A 16,082-nucleotide genomic window follows, 5' to 3' on the forward strand; every position below is an offset into this window, starting at 1 on the left:
TGTAACTGAAAACCTAAACATTTTTAAATTTTGTCTTTTTATTGCGCCAAAATATATAACAGAATGTAACACCTTAACCATCTATAAGTGTGCAGTTCAGCGGCACTGAGGACACTCACATCGTTCTACAACCCTCACCACCGTCCGTCTCTGTTCTGAATTCTGATGGCACACAGGACCACCACTGGTTTTGTACACACATTTCAAATGGCCACTATTCTCTTTTATTGGTTCTAGTAGATTTTTATTGATCCTGAGGTTATCAGGATGGATCAACTGTTTTCAAAGAGTTCTATCTCCAAGGAGGCCATGCTCTATTTTCACAAAGGCTTAGGGGCTCTACTGACAGGGAGATTTACTGCAATGATTAGGACGGTCTCCGAAAACAAAGAATCCCAGTCAATTTTCAAGTGTCCTGTCAGAATTCATGAAGGTGAAAAACTTGTTTGTAACTACAAGAGCTCAATCTAATTCCACTTTACTTACAAACTACAGACTCTGGTGTTCTCATAAAGCCAGATTACTTCTACAGGGAGCGTGTGTCTTCTGTCTGAGCCCAGAAAGGAATTAAGGGCTTACGCCCAACCCCCGGCTCTCCTTGTAGACCTCGCCTTCAGCATCACCCAGTGTTTCAGCATAAACCAATTTTTTAGGGCAATTTTAATATTCACTCTTTTACAAGAGGTTATTACCATGTAAATAGAGAAAATATTATAGTCAATTCTCACTATTTGTAGTAACTATATTCTATGAAGTTGCCACAGATACTAAATCATTGCTCCTATGGGGACTATGTGTACACACGTACACACACACACACACACACACACCCCTCTCTCGCATGAGTTATAACCTTAAATCCCCAAAACAACTCATCCTAGTAGATTCCACCTTATTTTACAAAAGAGAAAACAGGAGTTCAGGAGTGTTAAGTGACTGGCCTGAGCCCACCAACTAACAGGTGCAGGGTGAGGGGTCACGCTGCCCAAATGGCCCCGGAGCCAGTGTCCTGCTCCACACTGCGCTCCCCTGCTGTCTGTTTCCACAGGAGAGGGTCCCCTGTGCCACCTCAAACAGGAACAAACTTCGGGACAACTCAGATCTTTTCCATGACTAAGGAACGACCGCAGGTATCGACTGGGGAGTACGGAGAAATTTCAGTGAGTGGGCGAGCTGTAAATCTGCAAACTAAATAAATAGGATTGCCTGCACTTTGTTTTATTTTAAACCTTTAAAAAAATGACATGATTGGCAGCAATGCTGCTCACAGTTCTTGACACATTAATGTACCTGCCCCCACTGCTGTCTGACCGCACACGGGTGCTTCCGTCTGTCTTCTAGTGTCCTGCTCAAGCGTCTATATGCTCAAGTACCCATTTTATCTCCATTACGCTTCTGCTCCATTGCATCACAGCTTAGGTCATTATGTTGACCAAAAACAATGTATGAGGTATACGGTTTGTGAATTTCACCAGGTTAATAAAAAGGGAATACAAACTATTTTACCATAAAACAGGGAAAGGTGGTAGTAATGAAGATAATGTCATCTGCAAATACTGAAAAAGACTTCTTCCTTTCCAATATTCAGGGTTCTAATTTCTTTATCCTTTATGACTACATCACCCAGAATTATAATACTGTTGACGCACAGCAGCGCTGTCCAAATCCCTATCCTGAGGTTTCCACAGTGAATTGCGCTCAAGAATTCTTCTAGACCTAGTCTATTAGTAGTTACATCTGGAATGAAGGTGAATTTGATCAAGTCTTTTTGATATCTACTGCAACAATCATACTGCCTTTCTTCTTTGACCTGTTACTGTGGTGAATATATATTAATACATTTTTTTACATTAATCTTCTAATAAACTCTGTCCGCTTATACAATATTACTTTTCTGAGGTATTGCTAGATTTAAGACACTGAAACCTTACACAGAAGTTCTTCTTCTCTATAAATGAGACTGGTCTAGAAACTTTTTTATTTTGTCAGACTCCTGTATAAGGATTATGCTTCTTTCAATAATTAACCAAGAAGTATTTTCTTTTTTTAATACTCAAGGAAATGACCTGTTCCTTGAAGGTTTGATAAAACTCACCTGTAAAAACCACCTTGTGAAGGGACAGTTCTTTGATAACTTTTAATTCCTTCCACTGGTAACTGGTCTATTCAGGCTTTCTTCTTCAATTTTGATAACTTATATTTGCCTATAAAATGATCCATTCCATCAAGATGTTCAATTTATTAGCAAAGAGTAAACTCAGAATTAAAATAAAAACTGCCTTAGTATATGATTATAGTCCCATTATTATTTCTAAATGTATGTTTTCTGTTTTCTTTATTATCTCTGCCAGAAGTATATTTATTTTATTGATCTTTTTAAGGAACCAACTTATGGATTTCTTAATTCTGCTATTTTTAATTTATTAATTTCTACATTTATCTATTTCTCTTTTCTATGGTTCTTTTGCTATTCTTTTTTAGGTACTTGAGTTGAATGCTTAAATCATTTATTTCTACTCTATTTAGTAAAAGTAGACGATTATTACTGTTCCTTTGTGTGACACTTCAGCCTCATCCCATAAATTTTCATATATAATATTCTCATGGTGAATGATTATTAAATAGTCCGCAAATGCATTTTTAATTTCCATTTTAACCCAAAATTTCTGAGTTCTCTCCTTCAGAGTTCTGTTTTTTAACAAGCTTTATACTAAAGTGCTATTATAAATAAGTAAAAATCCAAGAGGTGTATTTAATGGAAACTGGTACTTACTCTATTTTGACATCTAACCTAAAGAAAACACAGGAGAGCAAAGATCAATTCCTCAACAGCATTATATACACGCGTCTCAAGATTCCTGATGTTCTCCCATTCAATCGTTCCTAACTGCACACGGCACTATCTCCCGTGCAGGATCTTTGCAAAGAGAAAGCTCACATTAAACACAGTAGAAGCAAGTGTTTGGTTAATGACAGTGTAGACGCGGCTCTCCGGCAGCAGAGATGCAAACAGAACCCATGCTGTGGAGCCGCCACCCCGCCCTTGCTAAGTTCACTGGTTTCCGGAGACCCCCTCACTCCCAGCGCAGCGGGGACACTGCTGCGTCTTCCAGACGCGACTCTTGCAGTAACGAAGCAGAAAATAAAACGTGGTCAACGGTCTCCCGCGACAGGAGGACAAAAGAAAAATGCTAGGTGCGGCCCCACGTCACCCCCGCGCCTGCAACACGACAGACACCTGATTCGGTCGCTCGTGCCGCTGTAGCCCCAGCGGCTCTCCACCTGCTGGAAGCGACGGATACAGCACTCCTTGCCTCGCAGGCAGCACCGCGGCCGGTCGATGTACTCCACTCGGGGCTTCGGATTGACCGTAAAATGAAGGAAGAGATTTACCACCTCCCGATCTGACAGAATTCCAGACTGAGCAGGACCTGCAGAGATAAAAGTATGACCTTGGTAAGAGTGACCGGATCTCAATTCCTGACTTTGTAATACTCCCAACGATGTGAATTCAAATCCGGAAGAGGGAAAGGAACAATGAGGTAGAAAATGTTTAGCATGGGGCGCCTGGGGGGCTCAGTCGGTTGAGCGACCGGTTTCGGCTCAGGTCATGATCTCACGGTTTGTGGGTTCGAGCCCCACGTCGGGCTCTGTGCTGACCTCAGAGCCTGGAGCTGCTTCGGATTCTGTGTTTCCCTCTCTCTCTGACCCTCCCCACTCACGCTGCCTCTCTCTCTCTCTCTCAGAAATAAATAAAACATTTAAAAAAATTAAAAAGAAAATGTTTAGCATGTATTTAATTGTAAAGGTTTCTGAATCCATTTGAAGTCAATCTAATAGATCATAAGTGTTAAACATTAGTAAATACGTCAAAGCTTACATGAAACCCTGAATCACAGAAGGATCTCTAGGACTTTTCTCTCCACTCACCCACTCTGTGCACCACAGAGATTTGTTCACCAGGAAGAAGAGGCGTCCNGGGGGGGGGGTGCTCACGTGGCGGCCAGAGCTCTTGCTGCCGCGCTACACCCCACCTAACAGAACAGCAGTCTGCGCTGTGATCTGAGCAGCGGGACATACTTAGAGGGGAAATACACAGGGTAGGGCTCTCGTTCGGCGTTCAGAAATCAGAGGGCAGAGCCACGACCGGATGAGGGGGGCAAGCAGCACACCATGTGCGTTTCAGTGGCCCATTCGCTGTTTCTGAGAAGGGAAAAAGCCCATTCATATCAACCTTACCCAGGAAGAAACGCCGCTCCTAATGAAAAGGTGCTGGGTCCCTTACGAGACTGGTGAACGCAATCTAAGTAAGAGACTGCCCAGCACTAGAAATTTGGGTTCGAAGCCCTAAATTCAGATTTTAATATAAAACCCCCTGATTTTTAAACATTAGATTAACGTATCAACCTGCCAGACCTGGCCCTAAAACACTGATTTGCAGCCTCTGGATGAGGAAAGAATGTAAACAAAGGAAAAAAAAAACAAAAACATAAAACCTGCATTTCAGTAAAAAGAACAGAACTGGAAGTGCTAATATCAACAGAGATGGGGATGAACTCATGGGACTTTCTCAGAATGACGAGGCCTAACGCAAAAGAATGAGAATGTTCCAGGTGAGTATAAACGATGATAAAAAGCAGGCCCCACATACAGCTCACAGGGGTCCTGAAGAACTAACGGATAAGAAATAGGGATGCAGGGGCGCCTGGGGGGCTCAATGGGCTAAGCGTCCAACTTCAGCTCAGGTCATGATCTCAGAGTTTGGGAGTTCGAGCCCTGTGTCATTAAACAAACATTAAACAGAAACAAACTTAAAAAGAAAATAAAACAAACATTAAAAAAAATTAAAAAGGAATATATGAAAGAAGATGTAATAATTCAAAACTACAATAAACTTCCTTAGCTGAAAGAAGAAGTCTTCAGATCATAAAAGCATTCTCAGATACACCTACTGCAGGAAAGTGATCAGACACGACCAAACCTAGAACCAGGCCCACCACACTGTGTCACTGTCACGTGCGGTGTGCGTGTGTGACTGGCCACCAAGCGGGGGTCTGCAGTGGGTGAAAGGAAGAACACACCATTGCTGACATTCTTATCTCCAAAAGGGATGGGCAATAAATACTGTTTTATTAGGAAATGAGAATTAAGAAAATTGAGGGGGGAGAAATAAACAGAAAATTTCTAATTTCCAAATCTCTAGACAGAAAGACAAAAGAGCAAAGGAAACAGACTCAACAGCAAAATAGAGAAAATAAAGGGAATTCTCCATAAAAACATTTTTTCAAACTTTAATGTTTTATTTATTTTTGAGAGAGAGAGAGACAGCATGAGCAGTGGAGGGTCAGAGAGAGAGAGGGAGACACAGAATCGGAAACAGGCTCCAGGCTCTGAGCTGTCAGCACAGAGCCCGACGCGGGGCTCGAACTCACGAACATGACAAACTGTGAGATCATGACCTGAGCCGAGGCCGGACGCTTAACCGACTGAGCCACCCAGGGACCCCATAAAAACATTTTTAAAAGCACAATACAAAGGTAATACAGGGGGGAAAAAATGTGCCCAACAGCAAAAGAAGAAACATTATTTGACTGCATAACAATACCAGAGGTGCAGTCTGTAGGAAGCGGTAGGTAATCTCCGTCACAGAGGGCTACGGACGAGATACATAAAACTGCTATTTTTAAGTTAACGACAGCTGCGGCACTGGGTGCTTGAGAAAGGAGAGGTATGGAGACGAAGCCGTGTGTCCGTCAGTAGTCTTCCCCCCGGGGTATTTGCTGAGACACCGCACAAGGCATAAATGCCAACCTGACACGGGCAGCCCAGAAACGTGCTAATCCTCACCGGCCCGACGAGATGAACACTGGGACTTAAAACTACCGAGGCAGCGAGACGACCATCCCGCAGAAAGGGGGAAGCAGGCAGGACCAGCATTCTGTGCACAGTTGCTCCAGGAAGTGTTTGCAGACTCCAAAGCTCGGCACAAGCAAGGGAAAATTATGAGACCAAGAAACCACGCAGAAAGAAACTGCTAAGAAACTGAAGATTTAAAAGAAATTTCAGCGGTCATAAAATGCTCAGGAGAAAAGTCTCCAAATATGTGAAAATTAAGCTGAAATCATGAGTCAAGGAGAAAAATCACCATGAAAACTAGGGAATACTTTTTATCAAATGATAATGAAAACACAACAGATCAAAACGTGTGAAGGGGGTGCACGTGGGTGGCTCAGTGGGTTAAGTGTCCAACTTTCATGAAGGTCATGCTCTCACGGTCCATGAGTTCGAGCCCCACACTGAGCTCTGTGCTGACATCTCAGAGCCTGGAGCTGCCTCAGATTCTGCATCTCCCTCTCTCTCTGCAACCCCGCCCCCAACCACTTGCACTTTGTCCATCTCCCTCTCTCCCAAAAATAAAAATAAACATTTAATGAAAAAAAAGAAAGGAAAAAAAAACACGATGGTTGACTGAAGGAAATAATAATAAAAAAGCAAAGTTAATGGAATGGAAAACATACATACAATAGAGAAGTTGGTTTTTAGAAAAAAATTAATCAAATGTGTAAGCCACTAGGCAAGGCTGATCAAAGAAGACACAATATACCAATATCACAAATGAATATGGGAGGCGCGCCTAGGGGGCTCAGTCTGTTAAGCATCCAACTCTTGACTTCGGCTCAGGTCATGATCTCACTGTTCCTGAGTTTGGGCCCCGCATCAGGCTCCGCGCAATGTGAAGTCTGCTTGGGATTCTTTCCCTTTCCCTCTGCCGCCTGCGCTTGTGCTCTCTAAAATAAACAAACTTAAGAAAAAAATGAATATAGGGACACAATCTAGATTCCCCAGACATAGAGATAATAAAAGGTATTATAACATTCATGGTAAAAAAATTACAAGTCTAGGTGAAGCAGTTACGGAAAGAAATAGTGCTACTCTAAGAAACTGAATCTCTACTTAAACCTTCCACAGGGGTACCTGGCTCAGCTAGTAGTGTGCAACTCTTGGTCTTGGGGTTGTGAGTTCGAGCCCCATGTTGGACGTAGAGATTAATTTAAAAAATTTTTTTAAAAAAGTATCTATTAAAAACCTTTTACAAAGTAAACAACTCTAGATCCGGGTTAACTTCATTGGTAAATCTTCTAAACATTTAACGGAAAAAAACACCACCAATCTTACACAAACTCTTGAACACAGGAAAAAGAAACATTTGTTAACTTTTGTAAGAGACCAGCATAAACTTGGTAATCAAAATCTGACAATTACAAGAAAGGAAAATTATGAACTAATTTCTCTCATGAAGTAGTCATAAAAATATTTTAAAATTTAGCAAATTGGATCTGGTAACACAGGATGAAGCATGACAACTAAGTCCAGCTTATGTAACAAATCCAGAATAGGGGCGCCTGGGGGCTCAGTCGGTTAAGCATCTGACTTCAGCTCAGGTCATGATCTCACAGTTTGTGGGTTTGAGCCCCGTGTCGGGCTCTGTGCTGACAGCCAGCTCAGAGCCTGGAGCCTGTTTCAGATTCTGTGTTTCCCTCTCTCTCTGACCCTCCCCTGCTCACACTGTCTGTCTCTCTCTCAGAAATAAATAAAACATTTAAAAAAGTTAAAAAAAAGAAGAAATCCAGAATAGGTTTAATTTGGGAAATCAATGTAGTTTACCATGTTAAGAAAATAAAGCAGGAGGAATCTCTCTACTTGCCAGATGGGACGCTGCCCAATTAATGAACTGCTAAAGGCCAATTACAAATTTTAAAAGAAAATAAAGAAGAAAAATAAAGAGGAGGGGCGCCTGGGTGGCTTAGTCGGTTAAGTGTCCGACTTTCGCTTAGGTCATGATCTCGCGGTTCGTGGGTTCGAGCCCCACGTCGGGCTCTGTGCTGACAGCTCGGAGCCTGGAGCCTGCTTCAGATTCTTTGTCTCCCTCTCTCTCTGACCCTCCCCTGCTCACGCTGTCTCTCTCTCCTAGAAATAAATAAAACATTAAAAAAAAATTTTTTTTTAAAAAAAGAAAAATAAAGAGGAAAACTATTGTATCATATGAAAAGATGAAGAGAAGCATTTGATAAAATTCATGATAAAATTCTGAGCAGACTAGTAAGAGAAGGAAACCTCCTTAATCCAATAAAAGGCATCTACAGAACACTTCAGCAAGCATACTCCGGGGCAGTATTTAAAAGTCTGTGTGACACTGGAACGGGACAAGATGTTTGCTATCAGCACTTCTATTCACTAATATGCCAGAGGTCCTCGACCACATCATAAAGCAAGAAAAAGAAATAAAAAGTCTAAGGATTAGACAGGAAGAAGTAGAATTATTATTGTTTGCAGATGGCATGATTGTACACATAGACTATGTACAGTGATCTACAAATAAAGCATTAAAATCAGTGAATTTAGCAACTTCACTAGATACAAGGTCAATATAGAAAAATCAACCATATTTCTGTGAACAATTGATTACAGCATGGAAATTTTACAATCATTTATAACAGCATTGAAAAGTATCTAGGAACAAACCTCCCAAAAAATGTACAAGACCTACCAGAAAACTCAAAATATTACTAAAAGACTTAAATAAATGTTCATGGATTAAAAGACTCAATATTACAAAACTGTCAATTATCTCCACACCAATCTATAAATTCAATGTAATTCCAATCAAAATCCCATAATTTGGGGGGAGGTGGAAATTGACAAGCTGATTAAAAAAATTGACTTATGGGGCGCCTGGGTGGCTTAGTCGGTTAAGCGTCCGACTTTCGCTTGGGTCATGATCTCGCGGTTCGTGGGTTCGAGCCCCGCATCGGGCTCTGTGCTGACTGCCAGCTCAGAGCCTGGAGCCTGTTTCAGTCTGTGACTCCCTCTCTCTCTGACCCTCCCCTGCTCACGCTCTCTCTCTCTCTCTCTCTCTCCTAGAAATAAAAAAAAAAAAAAAAAAAACATTTAAAAAAATTGACTTATGTGTGGGACACCTGGGTAGCTTAGTCAGTTAAGCGTCCGATGCTTGGTTTTGGCTCAGGTTGTGATCTCATGGTTTATGCATTTGAGCCCCACGTCAGTCAGGGTCTGTGCAGCCAGTGTGGAGCCTGCCTGGGATTCTCTTTCCCTCACTCAAAAATTATATAAACTTTAAAAAAGATATTAATATGAAAATGCAAAAGACCATTAGGAACTTCAGGGCACCTGGGTGCTCTGTTAGTTGAGCGTCTGACTTCAGCTTAGGTCATGGTCTCACAGTCTGTGAGTTTGGATCCACCGCTGTCAGCGCAGAGCCCACTTTGGATCCTCCGTTCCCCCGTCTCTCAGTCCCTCCCTAGGTCACGCTCACTCGCTCTCAAAAATAAATAAAACATTAAAAAAAATTAAGAACGTCTGTTTATCAAAAGCCAAGATATAGAGGCAACCCAAGTATCTATCAACAGACAAAAAGATAAAGAAGGAAGATTACTCAGCCATAAAAATGAATAAATCTTGCAACTTGCAAAAACATGGATGAACCTACAGGGCATTATGCTAAGAGAAATAAGTCAAAAAGAGAAAGACAAATACCATATGACTTCACTTATATGTGGAATCTAAAAAACAAACATAAAAATAAACACGCTTTTTTTTTTTCTTTTTTTTTTCTAGGAGAGAGAGAGAGAGAGACAGCGTGAGCAGGGGAGGGTCAGAGAGAGAGGGAGTCACAGACTGAAACAGGCTCCAGGCTCCGAGCTGGCAGTCAGCACAGAGCCCGATGCGGGGCTCGAACCCACGAACGTGAGATCATGACCTAAGCGAAAGTCGGACGCTCAACCGACTAAGCCACCCAGGCGCCCCATAAACACGCTCTTAAATACAGAGAATAAAGTGGCTGTTGCCAGAGAACAAACTGGTTGGGGAATGAGCAAAATAAGTGAAGGGGATTAAAAGGTATAAACTTCCAGTTATAAAATAAATAAGTGTGGAAAAAAAGAAAAAATTAAATTGAAATAAAATAAAATAATAAAGTGTGGGGTGGCTCAGTCACTTAAAGGTCCAACTCTTGGTTTCAGCTCAGGTCATGATCTGGCAGTTTGTGAAGCGTAGAGTCTGCTTGGGATTCTCTATCTCCCTTTCTTTCTCTCTCTTCCTTTCTCCCTCCCTCCCTCTCTCCCCTGCACGCTTTCTCTCTCAAAAAAATAAACTTAAAAACACAAATTAAATTAGTCAGTCACAGAGATGAGAGGAACAGCATAAGGAATATAATCAATAATACTGTGACGACACTGCGTGGGGACAGACAGTGACTTACGCAGAGCACAGAGGACTGTACAGAACTGCTGAACCACAGTGTTAAACACCGGACACTAACAGCGCTGTATGCCTACTATACTCCAGTAATAAAATTTAGAACAGAAAAACAGCATTAATAAAAAGGCAATCCACATTAGCAATACATGTATCTGACAGAAGACTTGTATCCAGAACATGGAAGATTCTTACAAATCAACAAAGCAACAAAGGACCTGAATAAATACCTCATGAATGAGGAAGTCCAGTTATGGGCACATTCAACATCATTAACTGTCAGAGACACAAGATTAAAACCACAGTGGAGGATGTTCTCATCCCACCAAGTGACTAAAATTATCAACACTGACAATACCCAGTTCTGGAGAGGACATGGGGTGACCAGAGTGTACTCCTGACTCCTTAACTTAGCAGCCGAGTGAGGACTGTTACCATCCCTCTGGGCAGCTACTTGGCAGGGTCTATTCATGCTGAACACGTGCACACCGGATGATAACAATTCCACTTGTATGCACGCAACAGAAATGTTTACGTATGTCACCTAAGTGGCATGTACAAGAATGTTCTTAATGGCCACCAAACAGAAACAACCTTAATGTTCAACAACAGTAAAATGCATAAATAAATCATGGCACATTCCTATGACAGATTATATAGCAACGAAAACACAACCACAGGATGACTCTAACAGACATAACATTAAGAGAAAAAAGCCAGGGGCACCTGGGTGGATCAGTCAGTTAAGCATCCAGCTCTTGATTTCAGCTCAGGACAGGATCTCACAGTTTCTGAGTTCGAGCTCCACATCTATTAGCACAGAGCTTCCTTGGAATTCTCTCTCCCTCCCTCTCTCCCTGCCCCTCCCCCACTCACTTACACCCTCTCTTAAAAATAAACTTAAAAAAAAAAAAAGGAAAAGGAAAAGCCATACAGAAACGAGCACATAGTGTATGTATGATTTCCTTTATATTAAGTTTAAAAAACAGAAGACATGACCAGACATTTCTCCAAAGAACAACACAGATGGCCAACAGATTCATGAAAAGAGGCTCTGCATCACTCATCGTCAGGGAAGTGCAAATCCAAACTACAAAGAGGTACCACCAGACTGGCTAAAACCAACAACACAAGAAATAACAGGCATCGGCGAAAACGAAGAAAAAGGAACCCTCTTTCACTGTTGCTGGGAGTGCAAACTGGTGCAGCCACCGTGGAAAACAGTATGGAGGTTCCTCAAAAGGTTCAAAATAGAACTACCCTACATCCAACAATCACATGACTGGGTATTGACCCAAAGGATACAAAGACACTAATTCAAAAGGATTCATACCCCCCTATGTGGATGGCAGCACTATCTACAATAGCCAAGATATGGAAACAGCCCACGTGTCCATCGATTGATGGGTGGATAAAAAAGACGTGGTGTACGTATCCACAGTGGAATATTACTCAACCATAAAAAAGAATGAAACCTTGCCCCATTTGCAATGACATGAGTGGAGCTAGAGAGTACAATGCTAAGTGAAATAAGCCAGTCAGAGAAAGATAAATATCATGTAATTTCATTCATATGTGGAATTTAGGAAACAAATGATCCTAAGGGGGAGAAGAGAGAGGCAAACCAAGAAATACAGAGAACACACTGATGCTCACTGCGGGGCAACAGGGAGAAGGGGTGAAGTAGGGGATGGGTAAGTCATGGGAATACAAAGTGACAGCACAGGGAACAGAGGCCGTGATACTGCAGTGGTTGTATGTGGTGACAGGTAGGCGCGACCCCTGCGGTGAGCATACAGCCGTGCAGAACAGAACCCCCACGCGATACACCGGAAACTAACGTGACACTTGTGCAAATCATACCCCCCTCAAAGAAGAAGAACCTAGTGCACGTATCAAAATGAATAACTTACAATGTCATCCTGAAGGGCCACCAGAAACAAAGGAAATAACATACACACTCACACGTCACGCGACCAGAGCTCAGTAAGTCCCAGCTTCTCCCCCTCTCTTGCGCAGGGAGGCCGGCCGGCTGCTGGCACAGTTTCACACAGACTGTGGTCGGGTTATAGCCCCACCTGCTGCAAACTCCTCAATGGTCATCAATGGAAACCGGATCAAGGACAGCGCTTTTCCTAGAACTTTCTGTTTGTTTCCAAAAGTCACGGGCAATTGTTGTCTTTGACATTCCGCTTCTGCCCATCGTACAACAGCTCCAAAAAGTCGACTCTCTCTAATACTAAGGGTGTCTCTTTCCAGAACTGCACAGAGTGTGTCTACAGGAAAATACAAGAATAAATCAAATTAGGAATACTTTGCTCTTTAACAAAACAATACCAACAAACAGGCTTCTATTAAGTTTTCAAATCTCAATAAAAAAAGGAGATTAGATACTTAAAACTATAAATCTATACTTAAAAATATTAACTAATTAAAAAATTAAACAGCAAAGTTTTCTTCAAAAAATTAACATGCGGTGCCTGGGGGGGCTCAGTCGGTTAAGGGTCTGACTTCGGCTCAGGTTATGATCGTGCAGTCCACAAGTTTGAGCCCCACATCAGGCTCTGTGCTGACAGCACAAAGAGCCTGGAGCCTGCTTCGGATTCTGTGCCTCCCTCTCTCTACCTTTTACCCATTCACACTCTCTCTCAAAAATAAACAAACATTAAAAAAAGTTTTTTAATTTAAAAAAGTATAAAAAAGCAGTTTAAGAATATAAAGTTAATATTGAACTTTTTCTTTACCATACATGAAACTTAGGTGTAGTATCTCCTTGTATTTTTGTGTCATTTATCAAGCAAACTCAAATATCCAGAATAAGATTAATTGTAAGTCAGAGAAAAAGGCTTCAAATTAGTGACATACATAAATTCATAAAGTCTACAGATAACCATTCATGCAGTCCCCAAATATTCCTTAGTAAGCACTCACTGTGTGTCAGGCACTGTTCTAGACGCTGAGAATACATCACTGAATAAAAAGTTAAAAATAAATCCCTTGCCTTTATGGAGCTTACATTCTAATGGGGGTTAACATTAAACATAAACAGAGCTAACACGTCAGATGCGCAGTGCGGCACAGGCAGCAGGTGAGAGGAATCACAAGTGCAGGTGAAAACGGGGCGCCGGGGCAGCTCACCTGAGCGAAGACTGGAGGGGGGATGGGCAGTCAGCCAGGGGCCTAGCCAGCGTGCTCGGGATGTCCAGTGTGGACGCTCCCGCGTGAAAGTGCGTCTGGCATGCGTGCTGCGGCCAGACCGCGTGAGCAAGAGGGAAGATGGTGGGCGAGGAGGCCAAGGAGGCCAAGGAGGCCAGAAACGGAGGGAAACGGGCTACAAGCTTACAGTGCCCTGTAGATCTTTTGGCTTTTACAACCTGAGTGGAAAGGGGAACGAACCCTTGGAGGATTCTGAACCGTGACATGTTAGGTTCTAGAAGGATCTCACACTGGCAGCCCTGTTGAGAGGAGACTCTCAGGAGGTCAGAGTGGAGAGGAGATCAGTGAGAAGGCTCCTGCTCTGATCCACAGCAGAGCTGATGATGGGCTGGACCAGGAGGAAGCAGTAAAAACCATCAGATTCAGGTTATACTCTGAAGGAGGACTCAGTGTGATGCCCTAACAGACTGAACGCCAGGGTGACAGGGTCATCAAGGGTAATTCCTGGGCTTATAGTCTAAACAACAGACGGATGAGAGTGGCATCAACTGAGATGGGAAAGCCTACAGAGGCGGTTTTGGGGGAATGGGGAGAGGGGGATCCGGGGTTTCATCTGGAACATCTTGAGTCTGAAATCCCTATCTGACGTCCAAGTATGTAAATGCCCTGCCCGGAACTCAGGCCTGTACTCAGAATTGTTCTCCTTTTGGGGCGCCTGGGGGGCTCAATCGGTTGAGCGTCCGGCTTCGGCTCAAGTCATGATCTCACAGTTTGTGGGTTCGAGCCCCGTGTCGGGCTCTGTGCTGACAGCTCAGAGCCTGGAGCCTGTCTTCGGATTCTGTATCTCCCTCTCTCTCTGACCCTCCCCTGCTCACACTGTCTCTCTCTCTCTCTCTCTCTCAAAAATAAATAAAAACATCAAAAAAAAATTTAGAATTGTTCTTTTATCAGAGTCAAAGCTCAAATCTCTGGCCCTCTGGTCTTCTCTGGAGTAGAGCAGAAGCAGGAAGTCCAGAGAAGCAGCTTTAGAGGCCAACAGACTAGAACCAAATGATGGGCTCCAAACAGAGAGACAGGAGAGAGGGAATATGTGAAAAGCAGATGTAAGTGGTTGAAAAGCACTACAGTCGAAAGAGTCTTTTCTGCAGAGGAAGACTGAAAACCAAACACACAAACAAAAAAACACATCAGAGACTTGAGGGCTCCACTATACAGTAACGGGTACTCCCAATAACGAGCACTAAGAATCAGAAGATTCAAATAAAAATGAGGATGCCGTACTTATATACAGCAGAGCTTAAATTACCCAGTAATATACCTCTAAGAAAATCTATTTTAAAAAATTCGATTCTGTAATGGTCTCTATATTCATACTACATCCAAATATTTGGTCAGTATTGAACCATAGCTATCATTTGAGCAGAGAGGTCACGGTAGAGGCTCAACAATATTTTATTTTATTTTATTTATTTTATTTATTTTATTTTATTTTATTTTTAAATATTTTATTTATTTTATTTTATTTTATTTATAAATATTTTATTTCTAGGAGGGAGAGAGAGAGAGACAGGATGAGCAGGGGAGGGTCAGAGAGAGAGGGAATCACAGACTCTGAAACAGGCTCCAGGCTCTGAGCTGGCAGTCAGCACAGAGCCCGACGCGGGGCTCGAATCCACGAACTGTGAGATCATGACCTAAACAAAAGTCGGACGCTTAACCGACTAAGCCACCCAGGCGCCCCCTCAACAATATTTTAAAAATGAGTAGGCTATATGTAATTTTTTTTTAAATCCTGTTTTCCTTCTCTGGTAGCTGAGCAGAAAAATACAGAATACAGTTCCATGAAGCTTTTCGACAGGGAAATGAATGTTAACTAATACACCTCAGTATCTGTATTGATCAGGAATATACACTGACCAAAATAATCATTCAGTGGGAAAACAGACAACTAACTTTGGATCCACATATCTCTACTTTGCATGCTAATAAACTTCAGTAAAGATAAACAAAGAAACATAACATATCCGCAGAAAAAAATAAGCACATGATACCGGCCTTGGCATAATGTAAATTTGCTTTTTTCTATCAATGAGACACAGTATTGTCTTCCTTGAGCGAAAAGCTCTAAGAGAGAAACAGCGTCTCTCTACTTGGAAAACAGTCAGCACATCCCTCCAGAACATAGATTCAAACCCCAGAGGAGAAAAGGCTTCCCCAGAATCTAAAACTATAAAAAGAGCTCCTAGGTGGCTCAGTTGGTTGAGCATCTGACTCTTGATTTCAGCTCAGGTCATGATCTCATGGTTTGTAAGCTCAAGCCCCAAGTCAGGCTCGCCTCTACCAATGTGGAGCCTGCTTGGGAGTCTCTTTCCCTCTCTCTGCCCCTACTGCATGCTCGCTCTAAATAAATAAATAAATAAGCAAGCAAGCAAGCAAGCAAGCAAGCAAACATTAAAAAAATAAAGAGCTCCTGAAGCCTGGCCCAACTTTCTGTCTCCCAGCTCCTAGACCTCTCTGTCATCCCAAGTTTTAACAAGTACACTTGGAGCAAAGAGGACTAGGGTGTGGGGACACACAGGTCTTCTATCGGCAGATGTGTTATAATAAATTACAGCTGAGAACCTAACAAAGATCATAAAAACATCTAAGAC

At 42.3% G+C, this 16,082-nt stretch overlaps 1 protein-coding gene across 1 annotated transcript in view; it reads right to left on the reverse strand.

Moving 5' to 3' along the window:
- The window catches only part of BTBD1 (BTB domain containing 1), a 33,129-nt gene that overhangs the window by 8,196 nt on the left and 8,851 nt on the right, over positions 1–16,082 (reverse strand). The window contains exons 3-4 of the mRNA XM_077774405.1: positions 12,354–12,551; positions 3,239–3,431 (exon numbers count right to left, since the gene is read on the reverse strand). Coding sequence (XP_077630531.1) covers positions 3,239–3,431; positions 12,354–12,551 — 391 coding nt within the window. The remainder of the gene's footprint in view (positions 1–3,238; positions 3,432–12,353; positions 12,552–16,082) is intronic.

Source organism: Crocuta crocuta, unplaced genomic scaffold, assembly GCF_008692635.1.
Source record: "Crocuta crocuta isolate KB4526 unplaced genomic scaffold, BGI_CrCroc_1.0 scaffold7, whole genome shotgun sequence".
Taxonomy (NCBI): Eukaryota; Metazoa; Chordata; class Mammalia; order Carnivora; family Hyaenidae; genus Crocuta; species Crocuta crocuta.